The following is a 15855-nucleotide window of genomic DNA, read 5'->3' as shown; positions in this document are numbered from 1 at the left end:
TATTAGTGACTGAGCCCAGACCCAAACAGGCCTCTGACTACATTTAGCTTAACCCACCATGTGTAAACCTACTGAACAACTGTAGCACTCGATGAAAACCTACACTGTTATTATTACAACTTTTTAAAATGTCAATTTCTCCTTTTCTAATCATTTACACTTCCTGTTAGGTAAGGCTGGGTATTGGCAAGGACCTCACGATACGATACATATTGCGATACTCTACATAATTTACTGAAAATTTAAAAATAGAGCTGAAAATACAACTTGCTGTGTACCACCTGGGTAGTCTAATATGTACATCACATAATATTGATAACAAATTGAGTCAAAACTATTTAATTCAAAGGGATTTGAGGGAAATTTAAGGACGTTTTAAATCCGTTTAAAACATGAATAACTGTTTTTAATGTATCGATACGAGGAGCTGGAAAATCGATACAGTATCATGGAAAAAAATATTGCAATACTCAGCTGTATCGATTGTTTTGCACAGCCCTACTGTTAGGGCTGCACAATGAATCAAGAGATAATCTTATATTGCAATTTTGTCCTAATGTGGAAAAACGTTTTGACCTGTGCAACGAAAGACGCCATTTTGAAATTAAATCGGGAGCGCTCATGTCAAAATAGAGGACAACTTCGCCTATTTGGCAGTTTTGGTTTTGCCCAACTCAAACCCAGATCAAGGAATTTGCCAAATTTGTTCCATCGATGTTTTTCCAAGTCAGCAGGTTTCTGTGACTAAACATCATTACTAGTTTTGTTGGATGCTGTGATCAGGATACAGACACTACTGGGATTCATGTGTTTGTGGACTTTCAGAGGTCACTGAAGTTAAGGAGTCGCCATTTTGTGCGACTGTTCAGCGTGCACTCCTGTTACACAAGAGGAGATTGTTGCTGATGTAACACTGGGATCATAAAATAGTGCATAGAGACAGAATCGTGACATTTCACACTTTCAACAAGATATAATGTACGGGCAGATCGTTTGAAAAGTTCCCCCTAAAAACCATAATGAATATGAATAAAAGCCCTTCAGTGCGTGTTATGGGGAAAACAGTCTTTAGATCAGAAAGACGATCCGTGCTGCTGAACCGGTCCGGCTGTCTGCTGATCAGAGCCAGCAGCAGTCAATGGACACACATGACTGTAGCACCATCCACAGTGTGTGTGTGTGTGTGTGTGTGAGAGAAACAACAGTTATCTGCACGGCCATCTCCCCCGCTCTCTCCCTGACCCTGAACGCATCATCAGCCCCTCCTCTCTGTCAGCTGAGGCGTCAGCAGCTCGCTCCTCCAACAGGTTTGTGACGCAGATCAGTTTCCCAGAGAATAAACTAAACAAACAGAGCGGTGCAACACAATCAACCAACCAGCCAACCAACCGACCAACCAACCAACCAACCAACCACTACTTCCTCCAGTCCCAAATACAACAGTGCTGCTGTTCAGGGGGAGGAGCTTCAGTCGAGGCTGGAGTCCACATTTGTCCAGTTAATGAGGCCGATGGAAGATCCGCTGGATTCCATTTCAGATGAAGAAGTTCAGAGTAACTGGTGATTTGGGTTTTTTTTTTATTCACCTGCTGCAGCGGCAGGCAGAGCAAAACATTTAGTAGAGTTGTTCCGATACAGATACCAGTATCAGAAATGCCTCGGATACAGCCTGAAATGCTGGATCGGGTGTCGGCGAGTACGTGAGTCTATGCACCGATCCGATATCACGTCATTTATTATCCTCGAAAAAAACTTTAAAGTAGTTTCACCCGGATAAAACGGCCGTTTTCCTGGAAATCTATACTTATATACTACATTTATACTGTTACTGTACCATTTAAAATTTTAAATGTCTTATTTTACTAAATTGTGGCTGCACTTTAACAGTTTTTTAAAGGAATTGTTATTTATTCCTATTTATTAATTTATGTTCTTTTTCAGTTATGACTGACTGTCAAACTAGATCATAAAGTTCTATGGCATTCATTCTCTGTGTGCATTTGTTCATGTTTTACAAAGAGTTTAACCTGAGCCAGGCCATACAACAATGATAGCAATCATATCACATTCATACAGGGTTAGTAGTATACAGCTGTTAAAAAATAATAATAATATATATATATTTTTTTAACTCACTGGTATCGGTCGATACGCAAGTTCAGGTATCCGAATCGGAAAGGAAAAAATGGTATCGGAACATCTCTAACATTTAGTCTCCTACTCTGAGTCTTGTCATGATTCCAAAGATCTGTCTTCAGCACTTCTACCCAAGCATCAAGGTTTCAACTGAAGTGACACCATGGCAACAAACAGCATCTAACTGAAAGGATTTAAAAAAAAAAAGCCATTTATGCGGATATAAAGAGGGAGCAGTGAAATTACAACAGTTTGACTGAGGATTGTTATATAATGTGATCCAATTAATAATTTAATGGATCCCAAAATGATGCACTTGTTCCAGTAATTGTTTTATAATACTAGGCCAGTACTAGATGGCATGAATGACTGTAAAGGCAGTAGTATTTGGATTTGGGTTCCTGTATTGTAAGTAAGTAAAGTTTATTTATAAAGCGCCTTTCAAAACCAGAGTTACAAGGTGCTGTACAATGAAAACATTAAAAATAGAAATAAAAAAGAAAGTTAGAAACAGAAAAGCTGAAAATAACAAAATAAAAACATTAAAACTGCACAGAGGGCAAACACACATTACGAAACAAAGTGCTTATGAAACAAGTGGGTTTTTAAAAGCTTCTTAAATCTATCCACTGCTTTTTTATGACTACAGGAAGACGGTTCCAGAGAGTATTGTCCAGTGTGTGATCAACCTGTAAAACTAAACCTGTTTTTACAACCATTTCTGTTGGTCAGTGTTCAGCTCATGCAAGTTGATAAATTGGACAAAAAAACAAGAGTACTGGTTCTGTAAAAAACTCTAGCAGCACCGCTCCTTCACGCAACACACACATTAGTGACGGGACAATATAATGAAATTCAATATATCACAATACAGAAATGTGTCAGTGCGTCTGTTGTGTCAGGAACATGAATGGTGATATGAGCTCCATGTTATTCTGCTGTCAGGAACATGAATGGTGATATCAGCTCCATGTTATTCTGCTGTAGTAATCACTAATGAGACTCTTGACCATCACAGTTTCACAAGCTCTCCATCCAAATTATATTATTGTCACTTTGTAATGACATTTTTAAATTGTTGTTTACATTCTAGCAGCCAATGGCATCGCTGGAAAGATTTGAGTCTCAGAAATAAACAGAATTCTGCACAGTCAGACTTTGTTGTGACTGAAGTTTTATTTATCACATCGTATCCTGGTTGTATTGATAAACAGATCGTCCCATCCCCAACACACACTTTCTCACACACACACACACACACACACACACGTTACCTTTAACGTGACGAGCAGCGTGACGGTCTCCACAGAGTAGTATCCTCTGTCGACGTAGTCTCCCATGAACAGGTAGTTGGTGTCGGGAGACTTCCCTCCGATCTTAAACAGCTCCATCAGGTCGTGGAACTGACCGTGGACGTCTCCGCACACCGTCACCGGGCATCGCACCTGACCACCGGGGAGCAACAAGGTCAACACTGGCACTACTGATACACTGATGAAACAAACTCAACATGAAACAACATGAAAACACATCAAGTCTCCCTCCAAAATTAGTTTTCCACCTTTTGAAAGATCATAAAAATGGCTACTTTGATAACGAAACAGTGACATTTTCAAAACCCTGTTGAGTCATTCAATTTCCCAACTAGGAATTAGCATATTAACACAATCAATATGCTGAATAAACAAACTATATAACGTGAAAACAAACCAAGTTCCGCTTTAGTAATACTATTGATCTGGTGAATAGTAACAAACTTAATGACATAAAAACAAATGAATTTTCACGCCAAAAAGTGATCTCCACCACCTGAATGATGTAACAAAATGTCTCTTTTGATAACCAAAGAATGTAATTTCCAAAACCTGTGGAGACTTTCCATTTCCTCACTGAGGATTATAAACACTATTGACATGCTGAATAAACACTTTAGAACAAAAACACACACGACTTCTCACTCCAAAATGACTTCTCCACCATGTGAATGACACAAAAACCCCAGTGTGATAACCGAAGAGTGTCATTTTTGAAACTGTTGAGATTTTCAGTTTCATCATTAGGGATTAGTGTATTAACACTACTGATCTGGTGAATGAATAAACTCTATACACATAAAAACAGATGGCGTTTCAATCCACCTACTCTGACAAAATGATCACTGATTAATGAAAGTAAAACACATTATGGGCTATTATTAATGTGATGAGTCATCAGTTTTGTGTTTGAAATCACGTGTGGTTTTGAAAAAACGGCTGATGGATTTCAGGGAGCAAAATGTTTCCAAAATGGAGCTGCAGCGTTCAGAAAGGGAAGAGTCTCAGTTCTCTGTACAGAGTGATGCTCGCTCAGCCTGACTCCAGATCAGCCTGAGGCCATGTCAGCAATTAGTATGATTATCTTGGCTAAACTTATCTAGATATACAATAGTATCCCAGTAATTATTAATAAGATGAAAACTTTGAAAACACGACTACTTAAAAACACAAAATCTGATAAAAACGAATTTATCAGATCAATTGCAAGACATTAAACTTTTAAAACATATTTCCATTCAAGACTGTAGAATATATGTAAAATGTTTATGCAAAATATTGACTTTTTGCATTCGTTATTCAGCCTTCAAACAAGTCTGGGGTTATCACAGTAATAAAAATTAGTGGCGGTGTTGTAACTGTTATTGTTTTATACTGTGAAATATTTATATAGTAATACCGGTTATTGTGAATTGAACTGAAATGACAGGAAACAGAAGTGAATCCCATGAAATTCCACTTCTAAGAGAGTTTGTCTCAACTCTAAACATTAGGAATCAAACATTATGAATCCAATAAAAGACACATTCAGTCATAGTGTATGGATTACCATCACATGTTCTGCATCAAACACCAGCTGAAAGGCTCCTTTAACATGTTATGTTATTCAGTATTGATCATATATAACAACCAATTTCACAGAATTTCATTGAATTCAATTCAACTTCCTGAAATTCCAATTCAATTCATTCTGTTTCCTGTTGGGTTTTTTAAATTCCAACTCCTTCGGCATCTTCCTTCACATCGTCTGTACTTAAAAATACCCATATTTCGTTGTTTGCTGCTGTATTTTTCTTATTTCCGATTAGATTTTTATTCCCTCGTCCCTCAGCTGCATTATGGGACGGTCACATTTCATCTGACTGCCGCACCGTATTGGAAATCTATCGGTAATGATTCATTCTGCTCTGTTCATATCAATAACCGACTCGGGCGTGATGGGGGAAATCTCACCTCCTGAACGTTGGACTCCTTGGTCAGAATCTCCTTGGCCTGGAGGGGAAACACACAGAATTTATGTTTAATCATCTGAAATTCATTTTATACAGAATTCTACCACAAACCACCTCACAGCAGCATGGAATCAGAGACAAATGAATAGTAGTAACACAATAAAAAGTGAAGAAAAAAGTAGGGTTTTCAGGTAGAAAAAAGTTACATAAAACGCACAGTAATGTTTGGTCCTCACGGTTATTTTTCGAGTACTTTTGCCTTTATTTGACAGTTGAAACTAGAAATAGACAGGAAAGATTGGGAGAGAGGGGAGTGACACTGACGGGTTATTTTAAGGTTTGGAGCCTCGCAGGACACCAGAGAGTCTGAAATGGATTTGTCACGAACAGAGAAATGGAGCGTTTACAAAAAACTACCAGAAGCGTCCTACAGAAAGGTGAATTTATGTTTTACAGGAGAGTCAGGAGTCCGGCTGCAACGCTGCTCTGTGGAGGAAGAGGCTTTACTCTGTGACTCCGGTGTCTCACACTGCTTTACATATGTTTTATGGATGGGACGATGTACCGAAATTCAAATGTGTCAATCCGTCTGGTGGGTCAGAAACATGAATGGTGATATCAGCTCCGTGTTATTCTGCTGTAGTAATCACTAATGAGACGCTTGACCATCACAGTTTCACATTTTCTGTTTAGACTCCATTTTGTTTTCTATTTTTTGCTCTTGTATTCTATTTTTCTTCCTGTTTCCATGCAACATCCCATCTCATCCCATGTCTATTTACTGTTGCAACGACCCAGTTTCCCCACATGGATCAATAAGGTTTCATATTCAGTATCTGTGTCTCTCAAATCATCGAGACCAATAATCCTGATTCCTGATTACAATATCTAACTAAATATCCAGAATTGTCATTTTTACTGCAGTTTTACTGCATAATTCTACTGTTTGATCAATTCATGAGCTTTTATCTTTGAACTGACTGCTGAACAGATTTGAAAGCACATTAAACATCATAATGCTTCTATTTGTAGTCAATTTATATGAGCAAGGCAGGAATATCACAACTTTTTTACAAGTCAAAGTGACTGCTGGTTTTTCCAAAATTCACTGGCTGCTTTTATTATTATTTTACATTTTTTTTTACAACACACATTAACATCCATGGTTGGATAGCTGGAGAGTAAACTAACTTACCAGACACTTTCAAGATTTTATAATATGAGATGTCAGGGGCAGAAAAAGTGTAATGGTATATATCAGGAAAGGACATAAAGTTTATCAGACTTTTCCTAACTGTAAGACCTGGAAATGGGGCTGGGAGGGAAGGACAACATTAATATCACAACGATCATAAGCATTATCTTGATATTGATATAGCAATAGGAACCCTGACTATAGTGGGGAGTTAGCTCACTTTTTCCTTCATAGATAATCAGTTTTTGTCTGGTATCTGGTTAATTTGAGTTTTCATTCATTTGATTTTACAGGATCCACAACACTGCCGACGTGCCTCCGAGCCAAACTGTTCCTCTAAACGTGAGCTAAAGCAGAAACTAGCCTGCAACCTCTGGATTTATAAAATAAAGGAACTAACAGATCATAATAAGGGTGTCATTTGTCGTTTTGGGGCCGACGCAGAAAGGCAACCAAACTAGTTTTCAATGGTGCAACCTAATGACGTTTGAACTTGAGGCTTGACAGGTTTATGCAATAAAATGGTTGATCAGTATTTTCAGGGCGCAGTGGAAAGCATTAACGTCCACTTGTTAACTGTTGTTAAAAATAAATAGTTTAAATAACACTATATTAAACGTTAAATCAAGAGCTGTGTAAAATGCAACCCTATTAATAGATGGGTAGAAAAGCGGGTAAGTCTACTTGCTGGGAATTATTGAAGATGCAATTCTTTGGCCTGTCCTGAGACGAAAAATGCCGAGTGCACTCAGTTTAATAGCTACAGCACTGCGTATATGAACCCGCCTATAATAAATATCACGTTTAAACTCATTATTTAGCCTTTGCTGCGCTATCAATCGTTAGCAACCTCGCGATGACTGGCGGAAAGGGGTGAAAATAGCCGCCTAGCCATTCCTTCCTTCCAGTAATTAGTCGGAGCCGCTTTCGCAATCTAGGCCAAATTCAAAGCGAGGCCATTTCAGTCAAAATAATAACTTATTGTTGCATCCCACTTACCTTTTCGCAGAGTGTTCTGACTTGGTTTTCCGTTAGCTGCTTACACTCGTTTAGCTGTTCGATCCATTGGTCTAATTCTTTAGTGAAAGATTTGTCTTCCATGACAGCCGTGGTAGCTTGCTAAGCTAGCTGTGTTAGCTACCTACCGATGCGATGTAAAAAAAAAACCAACTGGCCTCTTTCTGTTCCGACGTTAGCTGCTATAGCCTTTAGCTCACCGTATTGTTAGCCCGATCTAGTCCCGCCAAACCGGTTCCGAAATCTACGATAAGACCTAAAGATAACGAGCCGTTCAGTTTCCTTCTATCATGATAAATACATATACGAGAGTTACTGATGTTAAAAACGAGTGGTTATCGGCCAGGGGGTCGAAAAGGTCGAAAGTCCCCGATGCGGCAGAGCGTAGCAGCAGAAGGCAGCAGCGTCGCAGCGGCTAGCCGACTTGCTAAAAGGAGCTAGCTACAATAACATCCGGGCATTTCAGCAGGCAGAGGCGCCGCACAAGTGTCGCCGTGTGGAAGAAGAGAGAACCGCAGCTGGAGGAGGAGCCCATTTCCTGGAGGAGGAGTCCATTTCCTGGAGGCTGGTGCTGCCTTCAGGTGCTCACTGTGAGCTAATAACAGATAAATAAATAACCTACTTGAATAACGCATTTTAGAAAAAAAATGCTAATTATGATACATGCATAAATAGTTCCTGGGGCCAGTTGCATAAAGATAGACCTAGTCTTGGACTTAAATGTGACCTTAAGTCAAACTTGTTGTAGACACTTATTCCTGTTCCTACTACTAGTTGATTGTTGTAGATCTCTAATGGGTTGTTTCTGTCTCTAAAGGCTCGCTCTCTTCTTCAGGCTCTCTCCAAAAACCAAAGTTTTCCCATCTTGTATGAAATAGCTTCAGTATTTAAACTAAAAGCATAACAACAAAGTTCTTAACTCAAGATTAGCCAGGGGGAGAGGCTAACTTTCCTACCTCAACACCATGCCTCAACATAAGTCAGTAGTAATATTTCAGTAACAGTCTTAATTAGCCTTGTCCAACCTGAAGCTAATACCAGCTATATGCAAGTGGCCCTCTGTTCAAATCACGTTTCAAGCGCGATTGAGAGCAGAGAGCTGGAGAGCTAAAGGTCTTAGGTTCAGTTCCCGGACTGGTGAAGGTTTCTGAGTGTGGAGTGAAACATATGAAAAACGACAAGTTGCTAATATCACTGTCTTCCATAACTGCAACTGATGTGCCCTTAAGCAAGGCAATGAAACTCCCAAGCATTTGGCAAATGCGCCACTCTACTTTCAATGGGTTAGTTTGAATATATACGTAGGGTTACACTGGCTGGGCGGTGCTCCTCTCTCTGACCGGGACACTGAGTGCATTAAACCGAGCACACCGGCCGGTTGTCAACAGTCACAGTTTATCTGCATGTGAAGCCATATGGCCGCGAGTTTTATGGCACAAATCAGGCAGTAGCTGCTCCATCCAGCTGGGATCCACTCCTGTACAGTCAGAACAACAACACAGCTGTCAAATAATGGCTCATCTAAGTACAAACCCCGCTGATAAAGAGAGGTAAGTCCATAGTTAAAGCTAGCCTGTTAGCCAAGCTAAGCTAACTTGCTATTAGCCCTTAGCTCGTCATGTATGGAGAGAGCCGAATTCCATTCAAAAATGTCGAAATGTAATGGAGTCTTGTTGATTGGCAAATGTGGCGTAACGCATAAAGTATTACTGAAGACCTTTTCTCATTGTCGAGGAACAACTCTTCGATTCGGCACAGATATAACCCACCCAGCAGCACTTCATTCAATAAAATGTTCACCACCACTTTAACACGGCGTACTGAAATGGAACAAGTTTGCACGAATATCAGGCGAACCGATTCTAAATGTTGAACTATTCTACAAGTACCATTTATTTTGTGGATTATGTGTATGCCGAATGTACCAGTGGAGCCTAACGATTCGGAAAAGGTTTAAAATCATGTTTTACGAGGTATCATGTTGACCAAGAAGTAAGGCAACTTTAAATTGGCAGATTGTTTTCATTAAGTTTGGCCTAGCTTTCTCTCCATACAAGAGAACGTCATGTATCGGGCTAATCCTGTCCTTTTAGCTGTGATTTCGGCTAGCTAGCTCAGTAGCCGTGTAGCCTAGCATGACGTGTACCTCCGTTTGACCCAAAGACCGTGAACATATTAAACCTCAGCTAAAGTCGATGGAGGGTGGCAATCTGCGACTTTACACGGCTGTGAGATGGGATTATCTGCAATGTAAATTAGGTTTTTTGTGAATCAAGTAGCTAGTGATTTTACAGTAAACATTTTTTATCCCCTCCCCCTCCCTCCTCTCTGTTTGGAAGTTTGACCACTTCCGGGTCAGTTTGCCATTTAGGCCAGCATTTCCTTGTGGGGTTCAGGGAGGCCAGCAACATAAGTGTAATGTAATTTCATGAATTATTTCATGAGGAGACAGGACAGTGACACAGTGTTCTAGAAATGAGGGTTTGCTCTCACCACCTGCAGTATAAACTGTTTCTCCCTTTTGCACCAAAACCAGAACTTTTCTCAGACAGAATCCTCTCATATGGATCCATGTCCAAATCTGAATGTATCTGAAGCCTTTTACTGTATATGAAAACATGTGGGAACCCGTCTTAAACTGTGGGTCAGGACTCCGGCTGCACAATTAATAAAAAAAATCCTAAATATGGTTTTCTGTTCTGGCCTACTGTATATTCAATTACACATTATAAAAAAAATACTTAATAATCACTGTATTCAAACCACGAGCCAATTTATGCAACAACATCTCAAGTTTGGTTAAAAATGTTTCTTGTTTGCAGAAAAATCTGTATATTGTATTGCAATTGTGATATAAATTGCAATTACAACATATAGACTCAGACCTTTTCAGAGCTGAAAATCTTTCAGCAGCCCAGACCAGCTCTGTTTCTGCTGAAACTACATGTAAAGCCTCTTCCACACATGCAGCTTCACACAGAAATCTTCCATGTCAGGGCCGATATTCCGGAAAAGTCTATCCGGTAATTTCCCCTCTTCAAGACCGAGTGAAAATCCTGGGAATCTTCCTTTGTGACTCAGATTCCCGGGTCGGACGCACAGAAGGTTCCAACAGTCTGATGTGATCCGCTTTCACATAGAGCGAGCCGACCAATCGCAACTCGTCTGAAATTCAGTTCCAGGTAGCATTAAATTTGGTGTGTGTGTGTGTGTGTGTGTGTGTGTGTGTGTTGTGCCTCAGGTTTATCTGCCTGTATCCAGTCTACATCAACAGTAAGAAGACGCTGGCTGAAGGACGCAGGATCCCTTCAGAGAAGGTGACGCTTCACGTTGTTTTCATGACGTTTTAAAGGAATACACTGAGTTTTTGGTAGATTGTCTCCTTGGTCAACTTCCCCATTAAAGCAATATTCCACTTAGTTTCAATAGTTTTAATACGGGGGTTATTCAGCTCTTGACCGCCATGAAAACCAGAATATAATCTACTCACCAAGATCGGATGCAGCATTATGTTCTCGGCATGAGTCTCCTGAATGAACCAGAACAGCTGATGTTGTGTCCCTGCAGGCGGTGGAGAATCCGTCCTGCGCCGAGATCAGAGACGTCCTGACCGCCGCTGGAGCCAACGTCTACGTAGAGGTACGCCGCCGCTACGGCCGGGACGGACGGGACAGACGGGTCCAACAGATCAGAGCTGTGTCTGATGTTTCTCTGGCATCGTGGGATAAAAACACTTCAGACAGTCTGTCCATTAGATCAGTGATTCTCAACCTTTTTCTTATCAAGGACCCTAATTTACTCCACATTAGAGCCACAGACCCCCATTTGATGAGATTTCTGTCTGTCTGACCCAAATCTGAGAATATTTTTACTGTTAGATATGATTTTGTCCACAACTGTCTGTATTGTAGTAGAGAGATAACAGAGAAACTATGATCAAAACAGTCATTCTTCTACATTCTCTAATTGTGTTAACTGAAATAACCGTGACGTTTAACAATTTATCAATTTGCTGGGGACCCCCTGGAACGCCCTCAAGGACCCACGGTGGTCCCCGGACCCCATGTTGAGAACCACCGCATTAGATAACACATCATACACACGACATTATACTCTCTCTCTGTGTGTGTGTGTGTGTGCTCCAGAACAAGATGCACCCCAGGGAGTGGAACCGGGACGTCCAGTTCAGAGGTCGGGTCAGAATTCAGCTCAAGCAGGAAGACGGGAACCTCTGTCAGGAGAGGTTCAGCAGCCGTAAGTCACTCTCCCTGTAAACCTGCAGTGAGCAGACCGTCTAACTGATCCTGGAGCTGCTGTGCTGTGTGCAGATTTAACTGAGATGTAATTAGGGCTGGGCGATAATTCAATATTATCATTTATCGTCTTTCAGTGGAATCATATGGTGATGATATGAAGATATTTTAATATCGTGACACATTTCTGCTGTCTGAATCGATGATGACAAGCAAATTTTACTTAAAAACTCTGATAAAATGAGGGATGGTAGGAATATTATTTGAATATTTCTGTTTTGTTTGACATCACACCTAACATCACCATTCGGTCGGAGATGAACATTAATTTGATTATTTAACGTGATTTTGCATACATGAACCATATCGTGATATATATTGATATCGAGAAAAATCCATATGATTATCATGATATTGATTTCAACCATATCGCCCAGCCCTAGATGCAGCTTTATGAAAACTTCAAACACAAAAAATATGATCAAAAGTGGAAGTTGCCAAATCATCTTACTTTTACAGGATATACACAATTTCTATCAGCTGCCATTCTGTTATTATTTTGACTGATATTGCAATTGCGATATGATTTGCGATATTAGAGGGAATAATAATTTTTACATCATTATTCTCATTTTCATTAAAATGATTATGGTGTGATTTTTGCGGGGATCTGTAGCAAACAAAGATGTTTTCTTAAGTCTGTAGAATATGATGTGTAGGCCAGGACATCTCTGCAGCACCACAATATTTACTTTAAAATGCTATTTTGACACATTTCACCTTTAACAAATATTGTGCCTCCTGTGATTTGAAAATTGCAGTAGGCCATATTGTGATTTCGATAAAATTTCGATTAGTTGTTCAGCTCTAGCGCAGATTCAGCGACTGGAGCAGAGCGGTGCATTGTGGGATACACTTCACGCTGGAAGCAGTTTCTACCCTTTGTGTAAAACCGATGGAGAATAAATCCACAAGTTGGAACCGAATTCCACTTTGTTTGTCGGCCATTTTTCATCCGGGGCCTTTTGGGGATTCAGAACAGACAACAGAAGAAGAAAGTGTTTTACATGGAGCTGAACGCAGCCCAACCCCTCTCTTCTCTTCTCTTCTCTTCTCTTCTCTCCTTTCTCTTCAACCTTTCTCTTCTCTTCTCTTCTCTCAGGTAAAGACGTGATGTTTTACGTGGCGGAGATGATCCCCAAGCTGAAGACTCGCACCCAGAAGAGCGGAGGAGGAGACACCAGCTCCCAGCAGGGGGAGGGGGGCAAGAAGAGCAAGAAGAAGAAGAAATGAAAATCTCCATCTGTTTTTTTTTTTAATCATTTTCATCATAAATCGATTGTTTTGACTGAATGTCTGGGAGAATGAAACCCTCATAACTCACAATTTGGGTATTTTTCTTTTTCATTTGAGTTAAAGTGAGTGAGTTCTGTGTTCCTGGGCCGATTTTTTTTTTTTTTTTGTGATTTTGATGTTTGTACTTTAAGTTTTACCCAGTCTGATGTTAATTTAACAAGTTGGCTCTCAAAACACATGGTGGTCGATGTGGAAATGAGTCTGTTTTTCTCTTTAATTCTTGACAATATTCTGACTACATTGAACATTTCCTTGACCCGCGGCCCATGAAACGTACATCACTTTATTTAGTTTCCAAAAATACACGAGCATCAGTTGGAAAATAAATTCCGTTTAGAAAATTCGTGAAAGTGTTTTTTTTTTTTGTTGTTTTTTTTTTGTGGAGGCATGAGGATTTCATTCACCAGCAGCAAAACAGAGAGCCGGAGGGGGAAAGTGTGTGAAGGGATGCAGGATGGCGTCCATCTTTGTTTATATTAAATACACACACACACACACACACCTTTTTTAATTAAACTTTATATTTCAGGAACACGACGGCTCCCCTTCCCAGCATCTTGTTTGGTAAATTTGATTAGAAGCAACTGAAGAAATCAGAAGTTGGAGCATGTGATGGGACATTATGGTGATTATATTTTATTTAGAAGTTTTATGAATATTGATTTTTCATTTTGGCCCGAGTCAAAAGTGATCTTTAAGAGCCCAAGAGAAAAATCCCAAACCTGCAGGACTTCTGAGTGTTTTGGGATTCCAGCGATCCGATTGGATCAACCGGACGGTAAAGGATTGGTTCATATAGACCCATAGATTTAACATGGCGGTTATTTATTTGAAAACCAGAATATAATCTCCTCACCAAGATCAGATGCAGCCGGACGAGTTTGTAGCTTCAGATTTTTTACTTCCCATTGAACTCATTGGTGAACAGATTCAGCAGCAGATCCTGCTGTAAGACTGCAAAGCATCCTGGGTCCATTTTGGATTTCTATTCTTTGTTTACACTAAAATTAGTATTTAAAAATAAAAGGGTAACACTTTACAATAAGGGTCACTAAGTTAACCCTTAATTAACAGTTAACTAATGTGTAATTTACTAATGGTGTTCATGTTAACTAAGGTATTAATTTATACATTATTTTAATAGTTTATAAAGATGACTATTAAATTATGTATAAATTAATACCTTAGTTAACATGAACACCATTAGTAAATGATTACCAGACACATGAGTTAACACATTAGTTAATGCTTATTAAGCATGAACTAACCCTTAATTAATGTGCCCTTATTGTAATGCGCTACCAATAAAAGTAGATCCGGTCTCCTAAACAGGAACTATCTCTCCTAACTGGTATCCCTCTGCTGTGTTCTCTCTATGAAATCTCTAATATATCTATAAAAATCTATATCTATAAATCTATCTATAAAATGCGCTGCAGTGAAATTCTCTTGGTAAGTAAAAATCTGAACGCTACAAACTTTTCATAATAACCTCCGTGTTAAAACTTAAGTGGAATATTTCTTTAAATGCAGTCAGCATGGAGCAGGTTTTGGTTCTCAGGCCCTTCTTGTGTTCCTGTCGGTTCCTGAAGGATCTTCTGACTCGACGCAACCCGAACCTGAACCTGAACCTGGTTTTTATGAAGATGTGAGGTTTCTTTCTTTGTGTCGGTCAGTTTACAGTCTCTCACTCTGCTGCCATGTGACAGCCGCTGGAATTCCAGATTTTCTGATTTTCATGTTAAAGTTCAGTTGATCATGTTGAAGTTCCACATCCAGAGGGCCTGTGAAACCTTTTGTATCATTTCAAAACTCCATGGTTGTCGCTGGTCTGAAAATGACTTTTTTTTAATTCTGGAAAAATAAATCTGTGGCATGAAAACCTCTAAACTGCTGTCTCAGTGATTTTTGATGCGTTTTCTTCTCCTTTTATTCTTTGTTTTTAAGCAAGTTTCACAAAACCCATGAAACTGATCAGAAACCACGTTCAGTTTCAACATCAACGGCTGTCGGTCTGGAAAAAGGCTGTTTTTTGGGGGTTTTTTCTTCAAAGGAGAATCTGTGACCTCCGGTGGCGACTAGGAGGAATTACAAGATGTATTGTGGTCATTTTGTGTCATGAAACAGTAAAAAATATCACACTTACTGCCCCTTTAATCCTCAACAACTTTTTTGAGAAACGAGCTTTACCGTGTCCGTCCGTTAATCTGCTGAGTCGTGTTTTTCTCTGCCGGACAAACTGGAGAATGAACCTGTTTGTTTTCACAACAGACAGATCCACTGGTTTCATATTAAAGGTCCCATTATAGGAAGTCACATTTTTTTAGGTTACTGGCACTTTACTTGAGTATTTCCATCTTGTGAGACTTTCTACTTTTCCTCCACTACATTTATCTGCCAGCTGGAGTTTCTAGTTACTTTGCAGAATAAGGTTTTACATGCAAAACATACAATAAGCTCATAAAATATGTTGCATTGTTAGAGTTTAAACTCCCCAACAGTACATGGAGCAGTTAGACCGACAACATTAAAATACTTCTGACAGGTTCATGCTTCAATAATTTAACTCTCTGACAGAATGACGACTTTTACTTTTATACTTCAGGTCATTTTACTGCTAATACTTCTATACT

At 39.5% G+C, this 15855-nt stretch overlaps 2 protein-coding genes across 3 annotated transcripts in view; one reads left to right on the top strand and one right to left on the bottom strand.

Annotated features, from left to right (window-relative positions):
* LOC139648196 (serine/threonine-protein phosphatase 2A catalytic subunit beta isoform) overlaps window positions 1-8059 on the bottom strand; it is a 13481-nt gene extending 5422 nt beyond the window's left edge. The window contains exons 1-3 of the mRNA XM_071524247.1: window positions 7596-8059; window positions 5403-5441; window positions 3411-3581 (exon numbers count right to left, since the gene is read on the bottom strand). Of these exons, the coding sequence (XP_071380348.1) occupies window positions 3411-3581; window positions 5403-5441; window positions 7596-7697 (312 nt within the window). The 5' untranslated portion in view covers window positions 7698-8059. The remainder of the gene's footprint in view (window positions 1-3410; window positions 3582-5402; window positions 5442-7595) is intronic.
* Window positions 8060-9001: 942 nt separating this feature from the next.
* Window positions 9002-15104, top strand: srp19 (signal recognition particle 19). Of its 2 annotated transcripts, XM_071524249.1 has the most exons (5): window positions 9002-9163; window positions 10855-10930; window positions 11181-11252; window positions 11759-11867; window positions 13029-15104. In XM_071524249.1, the coding sequence occupies exons 1-5, from the start codon at window positions 9126-9128 to the stop codon at window positions 13157-13159; spliced, it is 426 nt and encodes a 141-aa protein (XP_071380350.1). In that variant the 5' UTR covers window positions 9002-9125; the 3' UTR covers window positions 13160-15104. The 2 variants fall into 2 exon arrangements, with proteins under 2 accessions (XP_071380350.1, XP_071380351.1); XM_071524250.1 differs by lacking the exon at window positions 11181-11252.
* Window positions 15105-15855: the final 751 nt, after the last annotated feature.

Source organism: Centroberyx affinis, unplaced genomic scaffold (genome assembly GCF_046629955.1).
Source record: "Centroberyx affinis isolate AG114_WGS23_722 - 3 ecotype Tasmania unplaced genomic scaffold, CSIRO-AGI_Caff_v1 ptg001170l_1, whole genome shotgun sequence".
NCBI classification, from domain to species: Eukaryota; Metazoa; Chordata; class Actinopteri; order Beryciformes; family Berycidae; genus Centroberyx; species Centroberyx affinis.
Note: the sequence above shows the minus strand (reverse complement) of the source record. Positions and strands in the feature narration are given on the sequence as shown.